This window comes from Tiliqua scincoides, chromosome 4, assembly GCF_035046505.1.
Source record: "Tiliqua scincoides isolate rTilSci1 chromosome 4, rTilSci1.hap2, whole genome shotgun sequence".
Lineage (NCBI taxonomy): Eukaryota > Metazoa > Chordata > Lepidosauria > Squamata > Scincidae > Tiliqua > Tiliqua scincoides.
In genome coordinates, this window is record NC_089824.1 from 196,513,783 (window position 1) to 196,540,247 (window position 26,465).

A 26,465-nucleotide genomic window follows, 5' to 3' on the forward strand; every position below is an offset into this window, starting at 1 on the left:
ATTTTGTTCTTTTGGTGGTCTTTCACTACTTTCAAAAGTGTGTCATTTTCCTAAGTCCACCAGATAATAAATGGGCAACATATTCTTTATAAAAGCCTCTGTTAAATACTGACCTTTCAAAGCTAAATAGATAATTTTAAAGCAAAAGCTCAGACACTGAAGTACCTAAAACTACCACCTTGGGGGAAAAAAAAACTCTACACACTTAGGTGGTTATTTTGGCTATTCATATGTCTACAAGCAGAAAATTAAAACCATTATCAAAGCGATGCTAAAGACATCAAGGCTAAGAACATCACATGGCTCAGGAGTTTTGTAGGTATTCAAAGGACATTTAAAAGGTACAGAGCAAAAAAAAAAGTCTCTTAACTCTGAAGTTTCTTTAGAAAAGTTATTACAAGCAGTAAATAATGGTCAAATATCAACATCAGAAGCCAGATGGGATACACACAACAGATTTGAAACTGGAATAGTTATTAAAAAGAGCAATAATACTGAGACGGTTTAGTGTGGCCAGGTAGACAGACAGATGTTCTTAGAACATATTGGTTTTTTAAGAAAGATATGGCAAAACATTGCACACATACAAATGCATATAATATATTGAACTGTAATGTCAGAATGCATCAAAGTGGCATTCCAAATGTACAGTTGTGCATAGCTACATTTCAGCACTGCTGTGCTCGGAGAGTGGTCTTCTGAAGACGAGTTCCCAGAGTTCTTGTTCTCCCCATGCTCTGGATAATTTGCTTGTGAATTAAGCTCTCCAGAAACAAATAAACAAAACGTATTCTGCAACAGGCCTCGCTCCTTAGAAGAAGCATGCAGGTTCACTATAAAATGTCAACAGTTGTCACTCAATTACAACAGAGTGATCTGGTATCTCCTTAGAAGACCTTAAGTCTCTCCAATAGCTGGACCAAACATCAAAACTTGATGATCTCCATCAGTCTGCTCGAGGATACAAGTATCTTTTTGTGTCCCCTTTCCTTGCAGCTCTTGATTTCAAAAGTTTTATTACAGGTATTCATACTACATAAATTAGGTCAACCTAAAGTTCATCTTCCTTTGGCTACGAGCTCTTTGTTATGAATCCCTGTTAATCAAACTGCTACTTTTTCAAAGCCTGTTGGTCCATTTTTAACAGAGTATTTCTCAATGCCTGAGTTGTTCCCCCTTGACTATTAGTTCAACAGAATCAGCAGCTAGATTCTTTTCCTCCCAACCTTCTTACAACGTCCGTGGAAAGGATGGGTTTTGTCTTATAATCCATTCTGCATGGGGGTTCACATGGTACAGGTCTAAAAGGTATGTGTCTGGGTCCAAGCAATGCTCACCTGTTGAGGAAAGGATGGGGAAACATTCCCAAAATATTATTAATTATTCCCAAAATTATACAGATCCTTTCTAATCTAGTCATAGTCCACTGAACTTCCCACACTCCTGCCCCATAGTGAAGGCACCTGTCACTACACCTATTAGAAGAGCACAGGCAGGCAGGCAGACTTAAACGAGAACTAAACCAGGCTCTGAAAGTGATATTGTTGGTGGACTTGGAGTAGCTAGGAATTGGCATGCATGAAGAGCTTCAATCCTGTAAGACGGCAGCCACATCCCAATTTTTGAAGTTGCTCCCCCACCTCCCAAAAAATCAAGCAACAAAGTCACAAAGCAGGTAGAACAGTATCAAGCATTAGAAGCAAAGGCACAAAGAGCAGTGCATGGCAACCGTGCAAGGGACTGAACTTTCCAAGCCTCGAGTGTGCTGCAGCGGGTGGCACCCCACACCATTCCCAGGGCCAGGCTCTCAACAGATACATGCACTCTGCATAAAAGAAGTCTTGGCCTTAAAAGTAAAAAAAAAAAAAAAGTACTACATTGCCATATAGTCCTAAACACATTTAGCGTGCAATCCTAACATGGAGTTAGGGCGGCATACACATTTGCACCTCCTTGGGAGGAAGCCAGGCCGGAGTACCCAGAAACACTGGCCTGCAGAGGCTGACGGAAGCCTCCGCGCAGGCTTCCTCCCATTGCCTTGCATCAGCTCGGATGAGCCGATGCAAGGATGAAAGGTAAGCGTGGGGGAGGCGGGGAGGAGGAGGGAGGGAGGGAAGTGTTCCTGCGTGGGGGAGGGTGGGCGAGTGTGGAGCGGGAGGCAGGGCTGGGATCCGGCAATTATGCCGGATCCCAACCCCCATTCCTGGAGAGAACAGAGTGGCTTCAAGCTGCTCTGCTCTCCTCAGACTTGTGCCACCTCCAGAGGTGGTGCAAGTCCGAGGAGACCCATTGGGGCCAGCAGCCCTTACCCAGGGGTAAAAGTTTCCCCTTACCTCTGGTTAATCCACTTATGGCCCCCATCTTGTGCTGGAAACAGCACAAGCCTCCTGGCTTGTCTGTTCCAGAGCAGGATAGGATTGCGCTGTTAGTGAGATATGCATGGATACATCACAGGTATCTAATGGATTTTTTGTAACTCAAACAATGATGAGTACACATGTAGTCACACTGTAAATTAATCACAGTGATTGCACTGTATCGTTACAATCAATTAAGCCACTTGTTAGCAATCTTGGCTTTTGGGGGAGAAGAAGAAAAGCAACAGCGCCCTCTTCCCACCCCATACCAACATCACTTTAAACACTTGCTTTGGGTGTTGGAGGCTTCTGCTGTACATCTGCAGCACGCAATGCTAACCAGACTTTTAATTTTTTTTAATGTTGGGTGCCTACTACAACATAGCTACTCCCCCTGCAGAAAGGCTCTTTTTCCATTTATTAGATGCAGACAGAATATCCATATTTCAAATTCACATACTTATGTTGCCACCAACTTCATAGAGGAGCAGGTTCATCGGATCCACCGCACCATTGCTACAAAGAAAGCAAATGCTATGTTATTATAAAACCAAAGACAACTAAATATCTTTGGCACAAACCTGGATTTAGGGACAAGCAGGTCTGTGCTCAGAAAAAATTTGTATACAGATTAGTAATTTTTTTAAGCATCCTTATGCGGGGAAATGAAAAAGGCATCATGAATAGGCCCGGAGCCTGGGCTGATGGTCCTTCCTGTTATGGCACATGTCTACATTACACACTTAGTCCAGTGTTTTTGTTTTAAAAATTGTTGTTTTGGTAAAGATTCTGAGAACAATCCCTAAGAGCAGGGGTCTCCAAACCCCCCCCCCCGGGGGCCAGATGTGGCCCATACCAATCCTCTTTCTGGACCACAGCCAACCGCTTGTCCCCTGAAAGCCTCTGGCCCACTCAACTGAACATGACCAGAACTGTGCTTTGATTATATCTGGCGGGTGTTGTGAGGGCCAGAGAGGTTGAATGAATGAACCCATTCATTCATTTATTCACTCATCTAAGTTCCATCTCTAATTTATTTATTTAAATTATATATTTAAATTGTTTTTCCGGCCCTCGCCAGATATTTGATGCGGCTCTCTGGCCAAAAAGTTTGGAGACCCCTGCCTTAGAGATTCTTAGTTCATCATTTTCAAAAACTACAATTCCCGGGGTTCCCTAGGGAAAGAATACAAAAATAGTTCAGTTGTGTGTGTAGATACACTTCCATCCTTGTGTATCCTGGCAAAGGGCTAATTTTTCAAGAGGGAAATTTAAAAAGGCAAAAAAATCAATGTCTACTGACAGCATTCCACTTGGCTCAGCAGCCAATTTAGGTAGTGTATGCAGGTGTTAAGGAAAACCACTGTAGCCCTCAATGGAGATGGTAGCTGTTAATAGAGCATTAAGGGCTAATGCTTTCAAATCTACGGTGACATGTCCAATAGCCTCCTCTTCCTTAAATCTTCTGCTATGCAAGCTTTACTGAAAGCAGTAAATAAATCTGGTTTACTGAAAGCAGCAATAAATCTACTGTCCCTGCACAGAGAAATACTAATTGATGCAACTGTGAAGAATGAAAGTAAGCCACTCACAGACTCCAGCCACAACCACAAACTGTGACCGAGGCATATTTACACTTACAATCCATTCTTCCTCCAAATATGCTTACAAAGGGTTTCCAGGTGGAATTTCCATTCAGGCACCTTATAGGGCCATGTCTGTTTTAGTTTGGCAAAAAAACCCAGAATCCTGTGCGTTCAGACCATTCCCTGGGGGTTTGGCCCAAGGGTTGAGGGACAATCAATTACAACTGAAGGTTACAACTACTTGGTGACTTTAATGTTCCATAACATAGCAGCAGGCAATCCTTGTGCAACTCAGAGGCAATTATTATAGTAAGGCACTTCTGACACCTATTTTTTTTCTTCTTCTGGAACTTTTGCAATCTCCAAGAACCAACAAAAATGTTTCCGGAAACAATTCAAGGCATTGGTATCAGTGGGGTTTTCCCCTTCAAGTTAGGACCAATTCTCTGACCGTTACAGGTATCAAAATATGCATATTTCCTGTGCAACAAAACATTAGCAATTTTATGGCCAGGCAGGTCACCAGAAAAGACGAGACACAGTTCAGTGGTAGACCACATGCTCTGCACACAGAATGTATTCAGGATCTCTAGGGTTGCTATTTATTTATTTATTTATTTATTTGATTGATTGATTGATTGATTGATTGATTGATTGATTGATTGATTGATTGATTGATTGATTGATTGATTGATTGATTTGTATTCCGCCTTTCTCCCCGAAGGGCACCCAAGGTGGCTAACAATCAATTCAAAATACAAACAAAGATACAAATAAACATTAAAAATACAAAACACTTAAAAACAATTAAAACAAGATAAATTCATAGCAGCAGATTAAAAGCACACAGTAAAAGACATAATTTATAAATGTATATAAAAACAGCCCTTATAGCGACTCGAAGGCTTTCCTGAATAAAAAAGTCTTCAGGCCTATCTTGTTTTTTAAAAAGGATCAAATATCAGGAAATAGGAAAGATTTCTACTTGAGGTCCTAAGGAAAGCCTTGCCAGTCAGCTTAGTCAAAACTAGTCTAAACAGACCAATGGCCCTTCTCAGTATCAGGCACTCAGGTAACCCATTGATAACAATCAAGGCTTCCCCCAAAAGATCCTGGGAACTGTAGTTTGACAATGGTGATAAGGATTCTCCCTAGTTTACCCCCCCGCGCGCACACACACACACGCACACACACACACACACACAAAATTGCAGTTTCCAGGATTCCCTGGGGGGAATGACAGCTAAATGGTTTTTGAAGAGTACACCACAGACAAGCTCATTAGAGATTCTCTGAAACCATGTGTGTGCATGCTATTAATTTGGGACAAAAAGTGAAAGACTGCAATTTTAAAATAGAATGTATATGTATTCTGTCATCTGGATGTAGGTAACTGAAAATGAAATACATGAGCCAGGATCCAGTGTTTCAAGCATACCTTGAGGTTTTTTAGCTCTCCCCTCCCAAGAGCAGCAATCTGTGCCCCTTGAAAAGCCCTGTGCCAAAGATAGGGTTTCTTCAGGGCATCACAGAATCATAGAGTTGGAATGACCCATAAGATCATCTAGTCCAACCCCTGCTTTTAGCAGGAAATCCTCCTAGGACACGTCCAGCAGGTGCTTGTCGAGCCTCTGCTTAAAGATCTCCTGTGGATCTCTAGAATCCACCACCTCCCTCTGCAATATGTTTTCCATTGCCAAACTGTGCAGAACCATCCCATTAGGCATGGAGTCGTCATCAAAGTAAAAACTGGGCAGTCTCCTGCCTGACTCCCCTTGCCTGTGCTCATGCAGAAGTGCCCTCTGAAGCCCAGCCACGGAAAAGACAAACACTAATTCTAGTGCCATGTGTGAAAATGAACTCTAGTAAATGCTGATCATCTCACAGACCACAAATTCCTCCTGTATAAAGACGCTACAAAACAGCATGCAAAGCCAAGCCTCTTTTCATTATGGCTATGGAGGGTGCCTCTTACCTTTTGATGAGGTTGACTGTGTTGACGATATTCCAGCCATTCTGACAGAGGTGCTTCTGGCACTGCTTCAGAACATCAGCGGCTCTGGTTCCATTGTTCAGGTGAACTTCCAGTGAGTCCTTCAGGAACAGGGACTGAATTTTCACTGTTTTGGGTGGCTGAAAGATGGAAGCAGCAGCATGGGGGGGGGGGAAGGGAGAAGAAGGGGGGAGAAATATACACAAATAAGACAAATATAAATACAGTACAGGTTGAGTCTCGTTATTCATGAGGGTTCTGCTCCCAGAACTCACATGGATTGCAAAAATCGCACTAAAGTGCATCCATTTAAAAAACAATGTCCTTTTGCTCAGCAATTTAAAAACAGCCTTGCTGACCTTTTGTAATGCACACAGAAGCAATCAGTCTTCCTCCAGGCGTTTAGAAAGGCTTCACTCCGAGACAGTGACCCCTCCCTTCCCTGGCAGCCCAAGGAAGGGAAAGAATGGAGGAGGTGATAATGACTTGCATTCTTTCACTTTCTCAGGGGGAAAGGAGGGGTCGCTTGCCTGGGAGTGCGGCTGCTCTAAGTGCCTGGAGAGAGAATGATTGATTGATTGTCTACCAGCTGCCCTTTCCCCCAACGTCTTTTTTCCTTTGATTTAAAGGGCCCTTCTCATCACGTTGAGATAAAAGAGCAGGTAAAAAAAATTCATGGATAATTAGGTTATACCTGTACATGAAAAATATGATGGCATATGGAAACAACCAGGCAGTCTGCCTAAAGACACTAAACTCTGCCTATCCACTGTGTACAGCCACCTTGCCATCACTGCCACCTCCATGGAACTGATGACAAAGGGCAGGATTAATGCAAAGCAAATAAGATAAAAATCTAAACTGATTAATTTCAACATAAAAAATAGAAGCCTGTTTATTTGACAGGAATTCAGAGTAAGCACAGGCGCCCCCTTGTGCTCAGAGAGGGGATCGTTTTCTTTCAAGCACAGGTTGTCTCTGTCACAGCAAACTTAAGGGGAGGAACAACTGCAGTTCAATAGTCTCAGACAAATGTAAGAGAAAGATGCTGGTTGGTCAAGTTTACCCTCAAATGTACTGGGATACATGGCTCTCCCTAGCCCAGGAAATACCCATGGGAACTCCAAGAGGTATTCTGAAGACGAAGGGTGGCAAGACTGCTCTTCTTAGTACCAATGAAAAAATCCACAAGCAGGTGTGAATAGAGTCTGCAAAGCCCCTTCTACTGAACTTGTAATATAACCTGCATATATAATACAAGTACTTCTAAACTGCAAATGGCAAGAGCCATCTTATTTTATTTATTTAAAAGGACTCCGCAAGTCCAGGCAGACAGTTCTGCCATTCCCTGTCCAAGGTGCGGCAAATTGGATGAAAGGCTTCACTTCTCAAGCCAAGCTCCATGCAGCCAGATGCATGTGGGTGGCAGGCCAAATCTGTAGGCTACTGGTTGCCAACTTCTACTGTAGGCCATAATGTCTCCCAAGACCTGCATAAGGGGCAATGAATAGAACAGGGGTGTCAAAGATATGGCCTGTGGGCCTGATCCGGCCCACAGAGCCATTTGGGGTGGCACCCATGATCTGGGGGAGCTTTGGGGCTGCCCCACCCCCACTCGCTCCAACTGCGACTGGAGCTCTGCTCCAACCGCGGCTGGAGGAAAATTCTGAGGGCTGGGAATGCGGCACGCAGCATTCCCAACCCTCAGAGTTACGTTCTGAAGCCCCAGATTGCCTTCAAGGGTCACTTCCAGGTTTTCGGAACACCTGGAAATGACCTTTCATGGCCTTATGGGGCCCCAGAACATCATTCTGCCATCATTCTGACGGCACCTCCAGCCCTGCAACTCCCTCTGGCCGCAGCTGGAGCTCGCCTGGGCTCCGGTCATGGCCAGACGGGGTCTGAGCGCAGGAGGCGCCATGGGGTGGGGGTTGGAGGCAGGGGATGCTTTGTGGTGGAATGGTGTGTGAGGTGGGGGTTGGAGGCAGGGGATGCTTTGTGGTAGAATGGGGTGGGGGGAGGTAGCAAAGTGAGGGGAAAGCCTCAGCTTTTTAAAGAAACAGGAAGTGGTGCCATAAGTCCAATGTGGTCCCCAGGATGAAATGAGTTTGGCACCCCTGGAATAGAACATTAAGGTTGCAGTCCTATGCAGATTTCCCCAGGAGGAAGTTCTAGTGAACACAGTGACACTGACTTCTGAGCAAACATGCATTGGCTGCAAAATTAATACACCTTTTATATTTATCTGAGCCATTTTTACAATACAATTTTATGCTTGTTTTAAAATTACTGCAATCCACTGCAAGAATCTGGGATGAAATGATCTAGATTTTTAAAGTAAGTTCTTTATACTTTAAAAGTATAGGTATCCCGTTGCCACTAGGAATAAGTGGCAAGAAAAGAAAACATAAAATTGATTTTTGTTGTTGTACAGTCTTAGTGGGGCATTAACTGGTATGGAGGGTGTCATGACAAGTTCCTGCACTCCAAAACTGACCATTACACCACCGAGTGGGAGAAGGACTGCACTCACTTCGGCATGGTTCTTCTCCGTTTTGTCCTTGTCTGAATGAATCTTCTTCAAAAGGTTTTTGAACTTCTTGTCATAGAATTGGTGCTTCCTGCTACTGCTCTCATTCAGTTTTCTCACCTGAGTTACCAAGAAAGATGCAACCTAAAAAAAAAAAAAAGTGTACATACACACACACACACAGAGAGAGAGAGAGAGAGAGAGAGAGAGAGAGAGAGAGTGAGAGAGAGAGAGAGAGAGATGGAAAGAAGGTGTAATTGCTGCAAGACATAATTGACTTGTCATTTGAAAAGAACTGTTCTGTAAAACTATTCTGAAAGCCCTTCCCTGAAGACCTGGCTGGCGGAGGATGTGGAGGGGAAAAGAACCAATGGTCACTAGACCTAGCAATAAGAGAAGCAAGGCTAATCTTGGACAAAGAGGGACAGTTTCACTGGTGGATCAGAAGCTTACAATCTGCTATCCAAGTTCCCACTAAGCTTACATATATTTTATTTATCTACACACATAGAGCACTATCCTATGTTATGTTTATGCTCCGAGTCCTTCACTTTTAAGGCTCTGTATTTTCTTTTAGCTGTAAAATACAGTGGCTCTGTATTTTCTTTTAGCATCTCTTATTCTCATCTCAATAACTCAGACGATGCTCATTCAACATTGGGCTCTTTTGCTCCTTTTTCTGTCATGCTGCTCTCCATTTGAACACCCTCCTCTTCCTGTTTGTAAAGTTAAATCAATTCCCTACAAGCAACACAGTCCAATGTCTGCTTATTCGGAAGACCCAGTGTGTTTAATGGGGCTTTCTTTCAGGAAAGCATGCATAGGATTGCAGCCTTAATGTTCTTCATTAAAATCTCCTTATATGAGAAAATCTCCTTTCCTGCCCTGCCCTTGTTGTTCTCTGTGCTAAGGATGGGTATAAGGTGGTTTGGGATTAACTAGTCAATCTCTGGTTGGTCTGCAGTAGATCAATAAGGATTCCCAGCTCCCAAACAAGCTCAGGGTATGATCTGGGAAGCACACAATGCAACCAAACCCAAGCAGGGTAAAGCTTGGCCATGAGAGAACACCTGGGAACCCCATATACAATGCCTAGAGTTCTACCAGGGAAAGAGGAGACCAAAACATGTAATAAATACTACCTTATTTACGCAACAACAAAAATATGTTGCCCTCTTCTAGACTAGCTTACTAAAACAAAGAAACAGGAATGTACTTTTGTATAAAAGTACAAAGAGTTCAGTTCAGATATGAAAACAAAGCCCAGAACTGAGGATGGGACTTGTGTTCCAAAATTCTAAGTGCATGTCTGCCCCGTCTGACCCACTATGTTGCAACAGGTTCTGGTTGCAGTAGACAGGGAAGATCCCACAAACCGGAAGTCTGCTCACTCCTACTCACTGCTATTCATGGACTCTCCCACCCTTGTTTTACTTGGAGAAGAGTCAGTGACTCTATGCTGTGACCAGGAACTTAAGTGCCCTTAAGCCTCAGTGCCACATTGTATCCTGGGGCCTTTGGCAGCCTGACATCACGCTCACTTGGCATGTGTAACATTTGGTGGTTCCAATAAATCCTTTGAGGATGTTTCACACACCATGAATATTGTGCAGTCTAAATGCATTGCTTTGTGAATATTGTTAATAAGAGAGAAAGTGGAAAGCTTTGTCACTGTAACAAATCAAAAGGTCCATTTTAGTTAATACAAGAGTGCGCCGCTTAACAACTGTTTGCTTAATGATAGACTGCATATATGATGGTGGTTAAAGCACAATAAAGATGCTCTTAATGAGGCAATCACATCTCCCATAGCCTGCAGCAGAGTGTCTGTTTACACAACAGGGAGGCTCTAAATGAAAAGAGGCAATCTCCAGTAGCCTGTGCAGCCAGCTAGTGTCTGGCAGGGAGTGTCCGTTTACACAACAAAGGCAACAGATTGGACTGAATGTTCACTTAATGACCTAACTGCATAACAACGGGGATAAGAGAATGTATCCCCATTGTAAAGTGGCAAATACCTGTATAATCTTATGTCAGTTTTCACAAATCATAAATGCCAGTGCCAATTCAAGAAGATGACAACTTAAATGCTATTTGGATCACTCTTAATTGCCAATTAAAGAGCGACTTAAGGATACAGTCCAACTTACAGTCCAGAGCAAATCCTGGTAATGGATCATCATCCACACAACGTCTGCTGCACCCTCTGCTAGCTGTTTTTCCTTCCCCTCTGGGATCTTGTTCGGTAATCCCTTGTGCATGAAGAGATTTGGAGCAATGACCGTAGAAACATTCCAAAGATTCATCTTGTTTTTCTTCTCCCTAGTAACCACCAACCTCAGGAACTCCAGAAGAACCTGAAAGACAGGGAGGAAAAAGGAATATTTTCATTTGACAGATCACCTACAAGCAAAAGAAACAGTCAGCTACATGAAGAAAGGATAAATACAGGTTGAGCCTCAATATTTGCCTGGGTTCCATTCCCAGAACTCACGTGGATTGCAAAAAACGCACTAAAGCAAATCCATTTAAAAAACAAAGTTCCCTTACTCCAGTGATTTAACAACAGCCTTGCTGACCTTTGTGGTGTAAGATAAGAGTCATTAAGAAGACAATCCATCAATCAGTCGTCCTCTAAGCACTTAGAAAGGCGCTTCACTCAGCCCCTCTCTTCACCAATGCAAAGTGATCACCTTTCTTTCAGGTGCTCAGGAGGATGGGAGGGGTCACCTGGATAGAGTAGGATTGATGGATTGTCAGCCAGCTGCCCTCTCTCTCTAATCAACGAGGCTATTGTTAAAGGACTGTTCAGTTTTTTAAACTGATTTTAAAGGGATGCATTTTTTCCCTTCTCCAGGGATCAGCACTTTCCTTCTCATTTGCAGGGGCCATTCGTGTTGAGTCAAATCTGTATATAAAAAATCCATGTATAACTAGGCTGGACCTGTACTTAAAACTGCTTATAGACTAACAGGAACAGTTGCAGTATTGTGGGATTAGGATGCTGTCTGAACAGTACAACCAACCTTTTGAAAAAGTGAGTCAAATGCGATCATTGCACCACTGAATTGCTCTAGTGCTCAGCCCCAACTTAAGACAGTCGGGAGCCCATCAAGTATCCGCTCACTTATAGGAGTTTGACCATCCTTTTGCACTGGCTGTTCTTTGCACCAGAAGACCTGCATCCATGTCAATGTGACCAGGTGGCACACACAAAGAGTTAAAGGCTGCAATCCTAACCACACTTTCCTGAGAGTAAGCCCCATTGAACAAAATAGGACTTACTTCTGAGTAGACCTGGTTAGGATGGTGCCCAAAGTCTCCTACAAGGGATAACAGGTAATTGCGACCCACGTGAAGGTATCTCCCACCTGTTCCCAGGCCCGTTAGGGAGAACATTGTAATCTGAGATGCCAGGGACTGAACCTGAGACTATCCACAAACAAAGCATGCTCATCAGTAAATCACAGCCCCTTGCCAAACTACAATTACAAGAAGTGCCCATGTATATGAATCAACCATACATATGTCTAAGAATCAACCATATCTCTCCCCCCCATTCACTCTACCACCACTTTCCCATCTCCTTTGTGTCCATTTGCAGACTGTGAGCCTCTCAGGGTATGCCCTCATCTGCTGTAAAGCACCACGTACACAATGGCATTGTAAAAATTTCATACTCCATCACGGCTCCTGCAATGCTACATGCAATATTTCTAAAACAACTGAAATTGCAGGAGACAGTCACTTATTACCTTCAGAGTATTTCGGTTGGGTTCTGGCAAAATCAGTATCAGCAGGTTGAGAGCTTGCAACCTCTGTTTCAAATCTGGGATATCTGCAGAAGAGAGAACAAGCCACATTAAAGCAAAAGGACAACTCGTGTGCATCTGGAGGTCCAAACATTCTAGAATCCTACTAGGGAACTTCAAGATGTAAAAAGAATGGAAAGATGAGACTATTTAAGATGCGTGCACAGAATTTTCTGGGAAATATGCCTATAAACGTATGAAGCTGCCTTCTACTAAATCAGAGCTCTGGTCTACCTAGATCCATTTTGTCAACACCAACTGGCCCCAGTTTCCAGGGTTTAAGGCAGGGGCCTTGCTAGCCTTACCTAGGGATGCCAGGAACCAAATGGGGGACTTTCTATATTCAAATCAGTTGCCCTACCCCTGTGCTACATCCCCTCCCCATACGCAAATGAGTTAATGTTATGCTGGCAAAAACTGTTGCACATCCAAACCCCCCTACACAGATCCAGAGCTACACAAATCACATTGCAATATCTCAGCTAAAGTGACAGATCCAGGTTTCTGGGGTCTCTTGGTTATAGTTCCTTCAGTGAATCCCATTAAATCCCACTAAATAAGGAAGGGCATGGAAACAGATCATTCACTCTCTCACACTGCCTCTGAAGTTCTCAGGTGCTCTATGTAGTGAGATGGCCTTCAATGCTAGAGGCAGTAGAGTCTTTGCCTGCCTTGGGACCCCAGCAAATACCTGGCCTGTTATCCTCTGGTGCCAGCAAACATTCGTGCTGCACCCTGCATTCACTTTCCATTAGACTGTTCAGTGGTTTACACAGAAAGTTAACTACTTTCAACTGTCATTTTATATTTGGTTCTTTCTTGATGCCTAGGAAGGCATTCATTCAGTGTTCAGATTGTATCTGAATGACACAAAACCGCAGGGTGCGCAAAGGTTTCAATTCAAGTCTTCATGTCTTGCATGCTGCATTCAAGGGAATCAAGAATCTGCTTTGCAGGGAGGAGCCAATATGGACACCCAAAAAGTGGCAGAGACTGCAGACACAGGAATCTTCCAAAAGCATAGGGTATTACACTTTGGTTAGCATTACGGAAAGCACTTTTTTGTGGTTTTAGGAATGATCAGGATTATTCAACACGTGAACAGCACCATAAATGCACATGAACAGAACCATAAATAAAACATCATTCCTATTCAACAACTTGAAAAGGCCTGGTTCAGGTTTATATCTTAACCCATTTCTGCCCGGCCCACAGGTGTACACATTTGGTCCCTGCTGCAGATATGCAATGTTGGGCAGAAATGGTTTAAAAAGAATACAAAACATTTATCAATCATATCTGTATTTCCTTCTTCCTCTAATGAGATAACTGTAAATGCATTCAGGGATTTTTAGGCCTGGCATACTTATCATTTGATGGGTCAAATATTATCAGCTGACTGCCTATTTGAACACAGTCAGATATTGCCAAATATTCCATCAATCCACGATACTGAGACTGCCTAAAGAATTTGTTTATGTAGCCCAACTGCCTTAAAATCTGACTTAACATTACCTGTTAAGTAGCTTTGTTTCTGTTTTTATTTATTTTAAAAAGTGAAACTGAAGGCTAAACCTAGCTTTCCAGGTTAAAAACTCTACAAAGAAGAACTATTCAGGGAGTAGACATTCAAATTTGAAGAAATTTACTCAACATCGTTAGAAATTAAAATTGTGCTTTTTTCCTTTTAAAATGGTGTCACAATGAAATTTACAGCTAAACTGTTTTGTAATTAGCATAAGTATTCATTCTGTGATGAGCTGAGTATCTTCTCTGTTGTTCTAATAGGGTTAATGCTTGAAAAATGCTTGACCCATCCAATGCATAAACCTAACACAGTTAGGCTTCGCATTTTAAAAAAGCACTTAACCAAGGCCACATAAGTGAGTTCCGTGGGTGAACAAGGAATTGACCCTTGCCCACTTCCAACACTCTGTCCATGACAACACACTGACTCTCTGATGATGACCCTAACAAGCGAGAATATAAATATGAATGCTGAAGGCTGCAAAGACCAGACTCTTTGGCTGAGGACTCACTCTGCACAGCTGCAAAGGCAGGCAAGTATTCTGCTGTCAACAGAGGAGTGGGGAGTTCCCGGATGAACCTCTTCAGCAAGCCAGAGACATCATTCTGATGCACCTCATCCCACTGGAAATAGCCAGAGTAGAATTCACTTTCTAGCTTCTGTTCCAGACTCTGTAGGGGACAGCGGGAGAAAGACACTAAAGCATTTCCAAGAATTAAAACAGCAAGAGATGGGGAGAAAGGCAGCCATGTTTCTAGACAATTCTGCTGCTGCAGTTCTCAAAAAATAGGAACCTTGCAAAATCAACTATAAATGGCTTTGGGGAAACAATGGTATTCTCCCAAGTTACTTTAAGAATCAATTAAAATCAGGTGTGCCAGCAACAGAAGATCTACGTGTAGGACAAGTAATCTGGAATAAATGAGTAGCAATTGTGCATTTATTGCTTGGGGAAACAAAACACAATCATTTGGAAAGGACCTTAATATCTTTCATGTCCTTCACCTCAGCAAAAAGGAGTCACTGCTGTTTAAAGCTGCCCCCTTGTGGTTTGTCCAGGGGTAATAGTTTACATTTTTAAAGCAGCTCCCTATAGCAAAGCAATATCCCTCTCAAGCAATAGTTAGTTTGGCAGAAGCAGACCTATTGAGGCCGCGAGCCTTGCATTTTCATCAAAACGAAAACTATACCTTGATGCGGGCCTGTGATCCTGAAACTCTCAGGATTCCTTCAGTGTCCAGCCCTTTCTTTTCCAAGCATGACAGCAACTATGAGGCAAAATATAAGAACGCTATCATATGCATCTACTCTCGACATAAAATGTGTACATTAACATTCATTTTAATTTTTAAAAAGTTAGTGTTAAAGACTAAAACTTTAAAAAAGTTTATAGTCACTATAAACCGTTTAGTGAACTTTTTGATTGAAAACTGATACATAAATATCCTTACTCCTCCTCACAAGCACTGATAAAACCAACAAAAAAGGAGATGGGAAAATAACTCACTGCTTGTAGAATCAGTGGAACTCTCGTGTTTGGGAGGAGTTTCTGATCATTTTCCAGCAGAGTGCCAAGTGGAACGCCAAACAGCTTATGTTCTGAAACAGAGGAGACAATTTTGTATCAGTATCTAAAAGTGTTTTATGGGGCAATCCTAACCCACTTTCCTGCACCGACGTAAGGGCAATGCAGCTCTGAGGTAAGGGAACGAACACCCCCTTACCTTGGGGAAGCCTCTGAGACTGTCACTCAACTGCAGGATGCAGCACACATCCCATTGACGCAGCTATGCCAATGCAGGAAAGTTGGTTAGGATTTGGGCCTTAATCTATCAAGAACAATTCTACGCAGTGATCAAAAAGGGACAGCATAAAGTCATTCATTCAAAAGGGACAACAGGGCAAATTAGCAACACGGAGAGAAACAGCACTTACAGCAGTCAACAGAAGCAAAATGTTTTGCCAGGAGATATGGCAAATAACACTGCAATAATGGTCCTCAGAATGAGCTGGTAAGATTATTTTACAATGAAAATTTATCACAAAGCTAAAAAAATCCCTGGACTATCCATTTGGTTCTGCAGGCACACATGATAGCATGACTGTAGACCAGGGGTGTCCAAAGTTTTCAGAAGGAGGGCCACATCATCTCTCTGACACTGTGTCGGGGGCCGGGAAAGAAAAGAGTTAATTTACATTTACAATTTGAATAAATTTACATAAGTTTACATAAATGAATATATTAAAGATGAACTTATATGAATAAATGAAGGTCTTGCAATAGCTCAAGGCCTATAAAAGGCCTTGCATAAAGCAAGGCTGGCCTTTGCTGCCGCTGCATCACAGATGTGAAACAGTAAGCAGTGAAGGGAGCCTTCGCCCCACAGCTCATGCGAGAGGTCAAACAGTCGCCCTCACGCTGAGAGCAGTTGCATTGGGCCAGTGCAGGCGCCAACAAATCTGTGGAGGGCCAGAGGCTCACTAGAGACTGGGGGCTCCCTGAGGGCCGCATTGAGAGGCCTCGAGGGCTGCAAGTGGCCCCAGGGCCGGGGTTTGGGCACCCCTGCTGTAGACTATAATATTTCTCTCAGAAGTTCAAAAAGCAGGCAATACATCACCACTTGAAACGACAAAGGAAGAAGCAGAGTGAATACCTGTCGCCTTCCATTTAACTGCCTTGTTTCTCTTCAGCTCTACTCCTAGGACGTCACAGAGAGCAGTGAGCTCGATAAGTGCCAGTGTGGGAATCTTCTTCATATCCTGTGCAGATAAATCTCCTATCCTGGTCACTCCCAGCCTTCCCTTAGGAATCCTAAATTTCTAGACCAAATAGGAAGAAAGGAGTTCAGTAGGTGGAGATGGGGGGGATGCAAATAAACTCTGCCAACGTGGATTTTTTCTTAAATTACCAGGTAGATATTCAAAACACACATACACAATGACTTTGAAAACACAGTCAAATCTTACAGGCAAAAAGCTCTCCTCCTTTATCCTGAATTCCCTTGGAAATGATCCTTTGAGCAGAATGGCTGCCTGCTCTGAATAAGCAGTTTCAGTGCTGAATATCTCCTCTTTTACAGAGCCTCTCAGTGGCGAAGGGAAGTTTTGGATCCCAGTTGTATCTGCTAAGGAAGGGGATATGCAAATACCATTCGGTAAATTAGCTTACAAGGCTTATAAAACAAGGTGAACCCTAACCGTATGCTATGCTCATTTTTTGACTTGGAAATAGCCTGAAGTGAAGTCGCTAGCATGCCTCTAGCATGTTAGAAGCACGATTCAAAAACAAACAGCAAACTAGACAGAAACTACACAGAAAATGGTATCCAATTCAAAAGTATATGGGGTCTTCACCATTAAGATGCAGGGGCTAGAGCAGCACCATTCTGTCCCCCATACAGAATAATTACAATGGTCAGGACCATGTTTTCTAGCACTGAGCTTGCGGAAAAAGTGCTAGCATGGCAAGCATGCTAGAAGGCGAAAAACAAACACAACCTTAGTGTGATAGAAGGAGGAAAAAAACACGTTCTCTAGTGCATTGAGGGCTGGAAGCTGATACACACACACAGTCATATTGTCATCATATACAACTAAAATATACCATTTCATTCAACTGCACAGCCTTTCTATTCCATTTCAAAAGCCTCTGGTGATGCAGATCTAACTTTCACATTTTATAAGTCTTTTCCTAGGCGCAGAAAGCACATTGGGAGACAAAAGGGTTAATTTAAGCATCTTGGGTTTTCAATTCTGAATAAGCACACAATCTGCTGCTACTTTAATGGCAATTTTCTGTAACTGATAACTATAGCCCCACCTCTTTAGATTTGTAAATCCAAGACTCTTACAATACGTACTCATCACATAATGGCAGTATCCAGAGAAATAATTTTGTTTGGCTAATCAAGACTGCTTGTTAATTTTCTATCTGTTTTTGTTCACTTTCACCTACAAACAGTCATCGCAACTTACTCAAGGTGCATAACAATTCCTGACTTTTCTTTACTGAAAAGAAATTGGCATCCAACCAAAATGTGTTAAACACTCATTTCCATCAGGTGGATATAAGATCCATGCAGGAAAGTGAATATTTACAAAAATTACTGCTATTAAAATTAATGATTTAATATACTCATAGAATGTTTCAGAATGAACTGCTACTTAGATTTTATAACATTACATGGAAAATCTTAAGACACCCTGTTTCTAAGTGGCATATTCCCTTTCTCAACCCATAACAATACTTCTTCCTTCTTACATTTCTGGATGGTGTTTGATGCTGCAGACCTGGGGTGCAGTCGATCCATTTTTAACTCCATCTCTGGTTCAGTCTCCTAGATAAATGAAATAGAACACCAGTGAAGCAACACACTAAGAAGTGTATAAAATACATATAGGAGGCCAGACAAAAGAAAACAAAAATAATTCACTATTCCTTCAGAAAAGGCCTGTTTTTGTTCTGCTTCCTTCTTCACTCATTTTTAAGAGCCATCAATTTTCTCACATCACAAAATTGGCTCAATGTAGTTTGCCATGGTCGGTGTGGTAAACAACCCAAGACCAATCTTAACCACCTGTGTTCTACGTTCTGTACACTGTCCAATCACTACCTTGTTCTGCATGGAATGAATTTCCACCCAGTTTATGTGGTCTGTGAACTGTCAGCTCACATGCAGAGGACTTCTCCCACAAGTAGAAAAGACACCATAATGGGACAGAGTAGAAAATGTACCATAATGGGACAGACTTTTGTAGGATCTTCTTGATCAATCACTGAGCATTTCTGTGGTGCATCAAAGTTGCCACCATTGTGCAATCACTACTTTTTTCCCCTGTCTTTAGGATGCAGGTAATATATCTCCATTTTAATAAAGGCACAAGTTCTCAAGCTTTGTCCTAATGACCTCCTGCATGTGCACCCTAATACCAGGCAATTGAATATGTAAATCAACTCTGCTGAACAGCATTACATTTGAGCTTTCATATGAACCATCTTCAAGGTCTATTATAATTCATTCAAACTTATGAACATACAAAGCTGCCTTTTACAAAGAGTCAGACCATTTGTCCATCTAGCTTAGTATTATCTATATCAGTGATTCTCACACTCCAGAAGTCAGAACCGGGGGTAAGTGCTTGCAGGGGCGGGGACTGAGATGTGTGTGTGGGGGGGGGAAATGTCCCCATGGCACTGCAGCATTTGCAGTGCCACCAGCACCCAGCACCATTTAAACATACCTGGGGGGTGGACTGTGCAATTTCCTGGAGGGTCCTGGAGGCTTGCAGTCCCCTCTGCAAGCCTCCCTCCGCTGCAGTGGGCTCCGATCTGCAGTCTGAGCCAACTTCTGTTTTTGCGGTCAGAGCGCCGGAGTATAGAGTTTCCGAAACCAAAACTGCAGCAGAGGGGAGGGTCATGGAGGAGGCTGTGCCTGAGGACCTCCCTGGAGGCTGCACAATCCCTCCAGGTATGTTTAAATGCTGCTGGGTGCCTGCAGTGCTGCCAAGGGGAAAGTGACCAATGGCGGGTCACAACCCACCACTTAGAGAACCATTGGTCTATACTGACAGGCAGTGGCTTTCTTCCAAGGTTTCAGATGGGATCTTTACCAGCCTACCCAGAGGTGTCAAGAATTGAACCTGGAACTTTCCATAAGCAAAGCATGTGCCCTACCATCGACCCACAGTCCCACCACATAAAAAACTGAAATTCAATGTTCAAGTCAGTCAAGCCATGTAACATGCACCTGTGAACCAGCTCAAAGAGGAAAATCTATATAGTATTCTCATGAACAGCAAGGGCACTCCTCTCCTTTCTTGTTCAGTGTGAATCCAGAAGCTGACTTCTCATAAATAAATAATAATAATAATACAGGTATTTATATACCGCCTTCCTTGGTCATCACATTTCTCCTCAGACTTTAATTCAAGGTGGTTTACATAGGCAGGCTATACTAAATCCCAATAGGGATCTTTACAATTGAAGAAGGTTCTGTCTTTCAAGAACCACAACATTTCAGATGGATCTTTTATGATCTGGTATCACATTCTGGCCTCCATTTTCCATGCATGCTGAACCCCAAAGACAATAGGCTAAAGTGAAAAAAAAACTACTCATTTTTATTTCTGTTCAACATTTGCATTGTTTGGGAGAAATTTTTCCTGCACTCAAAACTGTGTCCCATTTTGAAGCAAATAAGAAACTACTAACATCGGCCTGCTAAGGCAGGAGAAAAGGCAGACTAGATTTTATGGAATAGTAGCAGTTAAGCATAAACGTCAAATTAAAAGGAGGGGCTGGGAACAAAGCCTGACTGAAAGCCCCTCCTTCCTTTCCACCAGAAAACTCTGGCCTTCCATTTCAATTTTGCTTATTCAATGCTAAGTGAGAAAGGCACTCCACACATGCTTGGGTGTTCTCATGATTACTACTGTGCCTGTTTCCAGGCTTGACTAGAGAATAAGAACAGGTTCTAGGCTAAGCCCCTATTAAAAATAAACTAACCTGTCATCAGGCTAGCATAAATCAAAGGGTGAAAAGCAATTGGTGCCAGCCAAATCAAGTGAAGTGGAACCATCTGAGTCAGATTGTATTTCTCCTTTTCCTCAAACGAGACCTGCGGATGTCCCAGTAACTCAGTAACTTGACAATCCATCAATCAGTGGTCCTCCAAGTGCTTCACTCAGCCCCTCCCTTCACCAATGCAAAGGAATCACCTTTCCGCTGGGGAGAGAAGGATTAATGGATTGTCAGCCAGCTGCCCTCTCTCTCTCTCTCTCTCTCTCTCTCTCTCTCTCTCTCATTAAGGAGGCTATTGTTACTGTTCAGTTTTTTAACTGATTTTAAAGGGGTGCATTTTTCCCCTTCTCCAAGGATCAGCACATTCCTTCTCATTTGCAGTGGCCATTCGTGTTGAGTCAAATCCATGTATAAAAAATCTGTGTACAATTAGGCTGGACCTGTACCTCAGTCACATGATAGATATATCACTTCGTTTGAATCCTTCAGACCACAGCTGAAGGTAAAAAATCAAGAACTTGCTTCTGTGAAAACAAATCACCAAGTTCCACAGTGAATGTTTATCTGATTTATAATTAGGGTTGCAAAATAACCGGTTTAAAAATCAATCAAGAATTTTGTTGATTTATTGGGTGGATTTTGATCAGGGACGACTAATATTAACATCGTCAAGCCTGACAAACGCAAGGCATGAGGTGTCTTTATAATTTTGACGTTTATTTTGATTCTTGTATGTTAGCATGGCAGGAAGTGAAAGAAAAATATTAAATTGGGTCTTTCCTTGTAACTAAATGTTGTGGCAGCTTTTGTTTATAAAGTTGTAAACTCCCCTACACTTCCTGCACTATCTCAAAAAGGCACCACCGGTGGTATTAAACACTATCATATTTCAAATAAGTTATTTATCAAATTATACGGCAGTGAAATAAACTTTTTAGCCAATAAAATCAGCTGACAGACGAAATTAAACAATATTGATATCTGCACATTATTAATTTGTGTCTATGCTTAGCATCCCCTCTAATCCTCAAACTCACAGATACCCACCGACATAACTTTTAGCGAAACCGAATTCTTCACATGGACATATGAAGCCAACTTACAGCTAGTCAGGCCAAAGGACCATCTAACTTAGTCCTGCTTTTGGAGTAAGCCTCAAAAGCAGACAGGGGTGTCCCCCTACATTTCTACTCAAAATTCTTGTAACTGGAAATGTCAGGGATTGTACTAGGCCATTTTGTGAGTAAGGTTTTTTTTGCTGCTGCTGAGCTTTGGCCCTTCCCATGCCCTCCTAATCCTTGATAATGCAGCCATACTAGGTCGAAGCAGACATTCATCAAAGCACAATGTTAAGTGGAACATGTGCAACCAGACATACTTAATTTTTTTTAACCACAAACTCGTGCAGGAGGAAGATTCTGATAAGGAGTCAGGACCATGGAAAGAGGGTGGCAAACTCTTTCTCCATGTGCCATATTCATTTCTTCTAGTAGCTAAGGTGAAAATTGCTCCCTCTGTTGCTGTTTGCTGCAAAATAGCTATCTCAGGGGCAAACAGCCAGTTTTTTTTAGGGAAGAAGTGCACAAGGGGGCAGAATTAATCTATTCCGTGTACTGTGATCCTGATCAGGACTACGGCTGCAAGCACACCTCAATGCAATTAGGTGAATGTCTACTTTGATTCAGGGAGTCCAATGTCAACACTCACAAACTGCACATGTAAAAGTACATGTTCTCCTGGGTATTGTGTCATACAGGGAATCACAGAAGATTATTTAACCCCAATATACACTTCAGAGAGAACAGAGTAGTTGTAGGGGAAAAAAATCACTAAAGCCATCGATTCTCAAACAGTTCACTTCTCCCTGACATTAATTAGAATATCTGAAAACTGGGTACAGTCACTAACTAAATGTTACGTTTTCCATATATCATCAGGCCCGTTATTTTTATCTCTCTGTTACGAAGGTTCACTATTGGATAGAAAAGGGAGATAACTGCATGTCCCTGCTAATACAGTACAAGCCTAAAGGTCAAATTGCATGTTACGCAAAATACACAACATAGCCCAGTGTTTTTTCTTTTTAAACAGTGGTTGAGATGGTAGTGAAACAGACAAACCACAGAAGAGAGTTAGTGGGCTTAAGAACTTTGTGCCACCACAGTTTCATTCCTAATATGTCCATCCCGTTTCAGCGAATTTTAAACAGCTTCCATTCACTTTCAATGGAAGCTGTTCCTCTATTTGAAATAGCATAGGGCAAAAACCAGTAGCAGATCCACAGTGAGGATAAAATCCTGAAAGTCGCATCCCGCAATAAATATACCAAGTCATGGTTCTACTCCATTTTGAAGGTCCCCCGTCACTTAAAAAACAAATCCACTGGACCACGTTATACGTACAAATCCTGATCAGACCAGGAGGGCAAAAAGCTAACTGTAGGCAAGATGACAAAGTGACATACTCCAGAGTTAACCACTCCAAAAATGTCTCTGACATCACGGACAGGCTGCTTGTTCTTCTTCCGCCGGGAGCGGGTGTAAGTGTCCAGCCGTCGCTGCACCGCTGCAGCCTGGGTCTTGGTCAACGTGGAAAGCAGAACAATATTGCCATTCTCAGCACCGTGGTCTGCAATCAAGTCCGAAAGGCCTGCATCTTGCAACCATTCCGCTTCAGCTTCCCCTTCTGACAGAAAAGGGGAAAAACAAAGTTAAGGAACAGCATGCTAGCTGCAACTCACAGTGCAGACCCCAGAGAAACACAGAGCTAGAAATCAATCACATGTTACTTTGACAAATTACACAGAAGAGGCTTCCTTTATTCTCCAAGAAACATGGCAGTTGGAGGGCCTGGGGACCATTCTGTTCAACTCCCAGCCCAAAGGAAGATGATACTACAACTAACCAGAGCTCTTTATAGTTTTCCTCCCTCCCCACTGCATGAGGTTTTTCACAACTCCGCTGGAACAGACATAGTTTCAACACAAGCAATACTAAGAGGAGGGGGAAATCTACATTTGCCAATTACTACTTGGTACAAAAGCTGAGAGGTCCTGTTCTGGATGGAATATGTGCTGGGCAGAACACTACATTCATTCTCAGCAAAGAAGGCAAGGACAGAATTTACCAAAGTGTTGTAAGAAACAAAGACTGAGCGATGACCTGGGAAGTCACCAGCTGGAAATCTGTCTCTGCCATAATCAGATTTGATGGCTTTAGGCAAGTCACCATTCCCTCAGCTGCTCATCTGCAATTCTGGGATAATATTAACCTACTATACAGGACTGTTGAAAGGATTATACAAAAATCATCAGTTTGAAGTACTTTGATTTCTCTAAAGTGCTAAGAATCATTAGCTAAACTTGACCTGAAGACAACATACAAGGCATTGCTTTTAATCTGTGTCATGCAAGGAACTGCACCTCCCTTTTTTTTCAAAGCATGTAGTTCAGCTGTTTATCTAAACAAGGGGGTTTATTCCTCCCCTGCCTTCCTTCACTGCCCTCCTCCCTCCCCACTTCCCAACACATCCACATAATTTAAGATTTGTACAGTAAACCTTGCATTTGTACTTGGTGATCTGTAATAACTGAAAGAAGACACATTAAAACAAATGCCAAAGCACCTACAGTATTTGCTTTATGCAGCACCACCTAGTGGTCCAAAACCATTTGATATCACATTTGCTGTTTACACTGCATTTACTAAACAGCCACAAACACATTAACATTTATAAAAAGTGTGTACTGTATACAGTAATCTGCTATGCCGTTTCTCCGACATGCACTGACCACAAGCAATGACCAAGAAATTCCAAGCAAGTACTTATTTCTCAGTTCCTCATAGAAAAGTCAAGGGTAATTTCCTCCCATCAAAATTTTCATTTCCTCTCCCCTTACATCTAACTGGACACACAGCATACTTTAGGGAATGAAGTCGAAAAACATGACATGGATTTCCAGCCTCCCTTGGCATCCAACTGCACCGTCTCTAAATGAGCAACTATGGTGATTTAATATGGCTGCTCCAAAACTGGCTGCTCCAAAACTTTCAATAGGCTCTTAACTGAATTGCATGCCAGAATTTCACAAGCACAAATTGTGCCCAGTAGCTGAGCACAATCTGCATACCTATCATGATGCCACACTGATTGTTAATGGAGGATGTAGAAAAGTGGTATATAAATAGTAGTAGTACAGTTTAACAATTGGAATCCAGAAAGAGTAGTGTGTTCATGCAAAGCACTTCAGCAAAAACATGGAAAGTTCGCAGTATCTCCATGACACTTTCAGCACATATGAGATGGTGCCACTGGAAGAGAGGCAAAAGAGACCCCCACCATGTTCCTTTGAATCCCACACACTTGACGAAAGGGAGGCTATTATAAACTCATTTATCTATTACATGTTGAAATGAAGATTAAGTATCCTTGCTATTTTGTAGTCTTCACATCAGCTCCAAGAAGTAGACCAGTAATGATACTCATTTTGCAAAAGGTACAGAGAGGCCAAGAGAGAATTGACTATAATGGTGGCTTCAAGATGCTCCCAGAGCATCTCTCAGAGGGTTGTGAAATATAGTCCATGTGTGCAAAGGGAAGTTGTGGCATGTAGAGAGCATTCTCCACTTGCCTGAAAGGAAAAAGGGGTAGAACCTGTGGAAATTCATGTGCATACCAAAACCTTATGGCATTCTGGCTCATGCCAAGCAACCACACCTGATCTACCCAGTGAACCTGAGTCAGAAACTGAGTGTAGGTCTCCCTAATACAACTTCCTGTTTTCTGTCTCAACATTTGCACTTGAGTGTTCCGTTTTACAACAATCCTTACAACCACCTCCTAAGCTCACAGGGGATAACCTGAGAGCACATATCATGGCCACCTTGCTGAAGTTGGGCAGGTCTACGTCTGGTCAGTGCTGGGATGGGTGCCCGCCTGGAAAACCCCATAGATGTCACGCTGAGCTCTATGGTGAAAGAAAAGGTGGGATATACATTTAATTAGTAAGGGTAGGTAAATATTAATATCCCTTTATAGCAGATGATGGGGAAGTGGAGGGATTGTGGCTTATCAAAAGCCAACTAACGTGTTTCTGCCAGAAAGGACATTCAAATTCAGGACTTTTTGATAAATTGTACAATATATTACAACAGCTCTTTTAAGCACACAGTCAAAATTAGTCCAGAGAATGCTCCATTTTTCTGAAGGGAACCTACTCAGCAGTGAACCTGGTTGTCCAGCCAGTATAAAGAATGTAAAGTCTTACAGCGTAAGTATTCTCAGTTCCCACACCCCAGTGAGCTACAGACATCATTACCTTCTGGGGGTGTAGCATTCACCAAGTTGCACTCTTCTGGTTCAGCTTCAGCACTTCCTTTGATGCTCTCCACCTCTAGCCAAAAAGTATCCATGGATAGGTTGCTTGCGGAGTCTGTCCTAGAATGCCTGCACTCAGACTGCAGGGGCTCGAAGGAGCTCTTCTGACTAAAATGGTTCATTTTGCAAGGACAGTTTCTGATGCTGCAAGAGAAAGCAGAGACAAAATGTTACACGCTCCAGTATCAAGCTCAAGGTTCACTCTGACTGCGACTACGGCCACATTTTCCAAACCCAATTAAACAGAGACAACTTCCAGAAGGGAGATCAATCCTGAGTGTCTTATTTTCTATTTTTGTTTTGTGATAATATGGGCTGAAAGCTGCAAATGAGCCCAGCATCTGACGTGAGTGGAGCCAGTAACAATGCAAGCTTCCTCGTACTGTCCTTTCTATGACCTAGAAAGGAACACCCTTCAGAGCATTCAGAAGGAGCACTTGAAGAGCCAGCGTTTGTCTGGACTTTGGTATAGCAAGGAATTCCCATACTTAAAGAGGACACATTTTGCCTTCACATTCTCTCAGGATTGCAATGATGAAAGTAATAATTCAATCCTTTTTTTAAAACCAAAAAAAAGGCAAAAGGAGGTGTCACTTGGTCAAGCAGAAGGGGGAGTTCTTTCTGAAAGGACACATCTCCTTTCCCTCCTGCATGTTCAGATGAGCAGACAATCAATGCTGACATTTCCAAGCACAATAACAGGCACTGGATAAGCTTTACTTTCACAGTGATAGGAACAGAAAGCTCACTTCATGGTCTTGTA

At 42.5% G+C, this 26,465-nt stretch overlaps 1 protein-coding gene across 1 annotated transcript in view; it reads right to left on the reverse strand.

Moving 5' to 3' along the window:
* Positions 1 to 406: 406 nt before the first annotated feature.
* Positions 407 to 26,465, reverse strand: part of ARHGAP40 (Rho GTPase activating protein 40) — a 48,044-nt gene continuing 21,985 nt past the window's right edge. Inside the window, exons 2-15 of the mRNA XM_066624104.1 lie at positions 25,644 to 25,840; positions 22,791 to 23,011; positions 18,068 to 18,143; positions 16,774 to 16,931; positions 16,461 to 16,626; positions 15,314 to 15,405; positions 14,997 to 15,074; positions 14,318 to 14,477; positions 12,222 to 12,304; positions 10,617 to 10,823; positions 8,470 to 8,610; positions 5,919 to 6,076; positions 2,818 to 2,873; positions 407 to 1,337 (exon numbers count right to left, since the gene is read on the reverse strand). Of these exons, the coding sequence (XP_066480201.1) occupies positions 1,231 to 1,337; positions 2,818 to 2,873; positions 5,919 to 6,076; positions 8,470 to 8,610; positions 10,617 to 10,823; positions 12,222 to 12,304; positions 14,318 to 14,477; positions 14,997 to 15,074; positions 15,314 to 15,405; positions 16,461 to 16,626; positions 16,774 to 16,931; positions 18,068 to 18,143; positions 22,791 to 23,011; positions 25,644 to 25,840 (1,900 nt within the window). The 3' untranslated portion in view covers positions 407 to 1,230. The remainder of the gene's footprint in view (positions 1,338 to 2,817; positions 2,874 to 5,918; positions 6,077 to 8,469; positions 8,611 to 10,616; positions 10,824 to 12,221; positions 12,305 to 14,317; positions 14,478 to 14,996; positions 15,075 to 15,313; positions 15,406 to 16,460; positions 16,627 to 16,773; positions 16,932 to 18,067; positions 18,144 to 22,790; positions 23,012 to 25,643; positions 25,841 to 26,465) is intronic.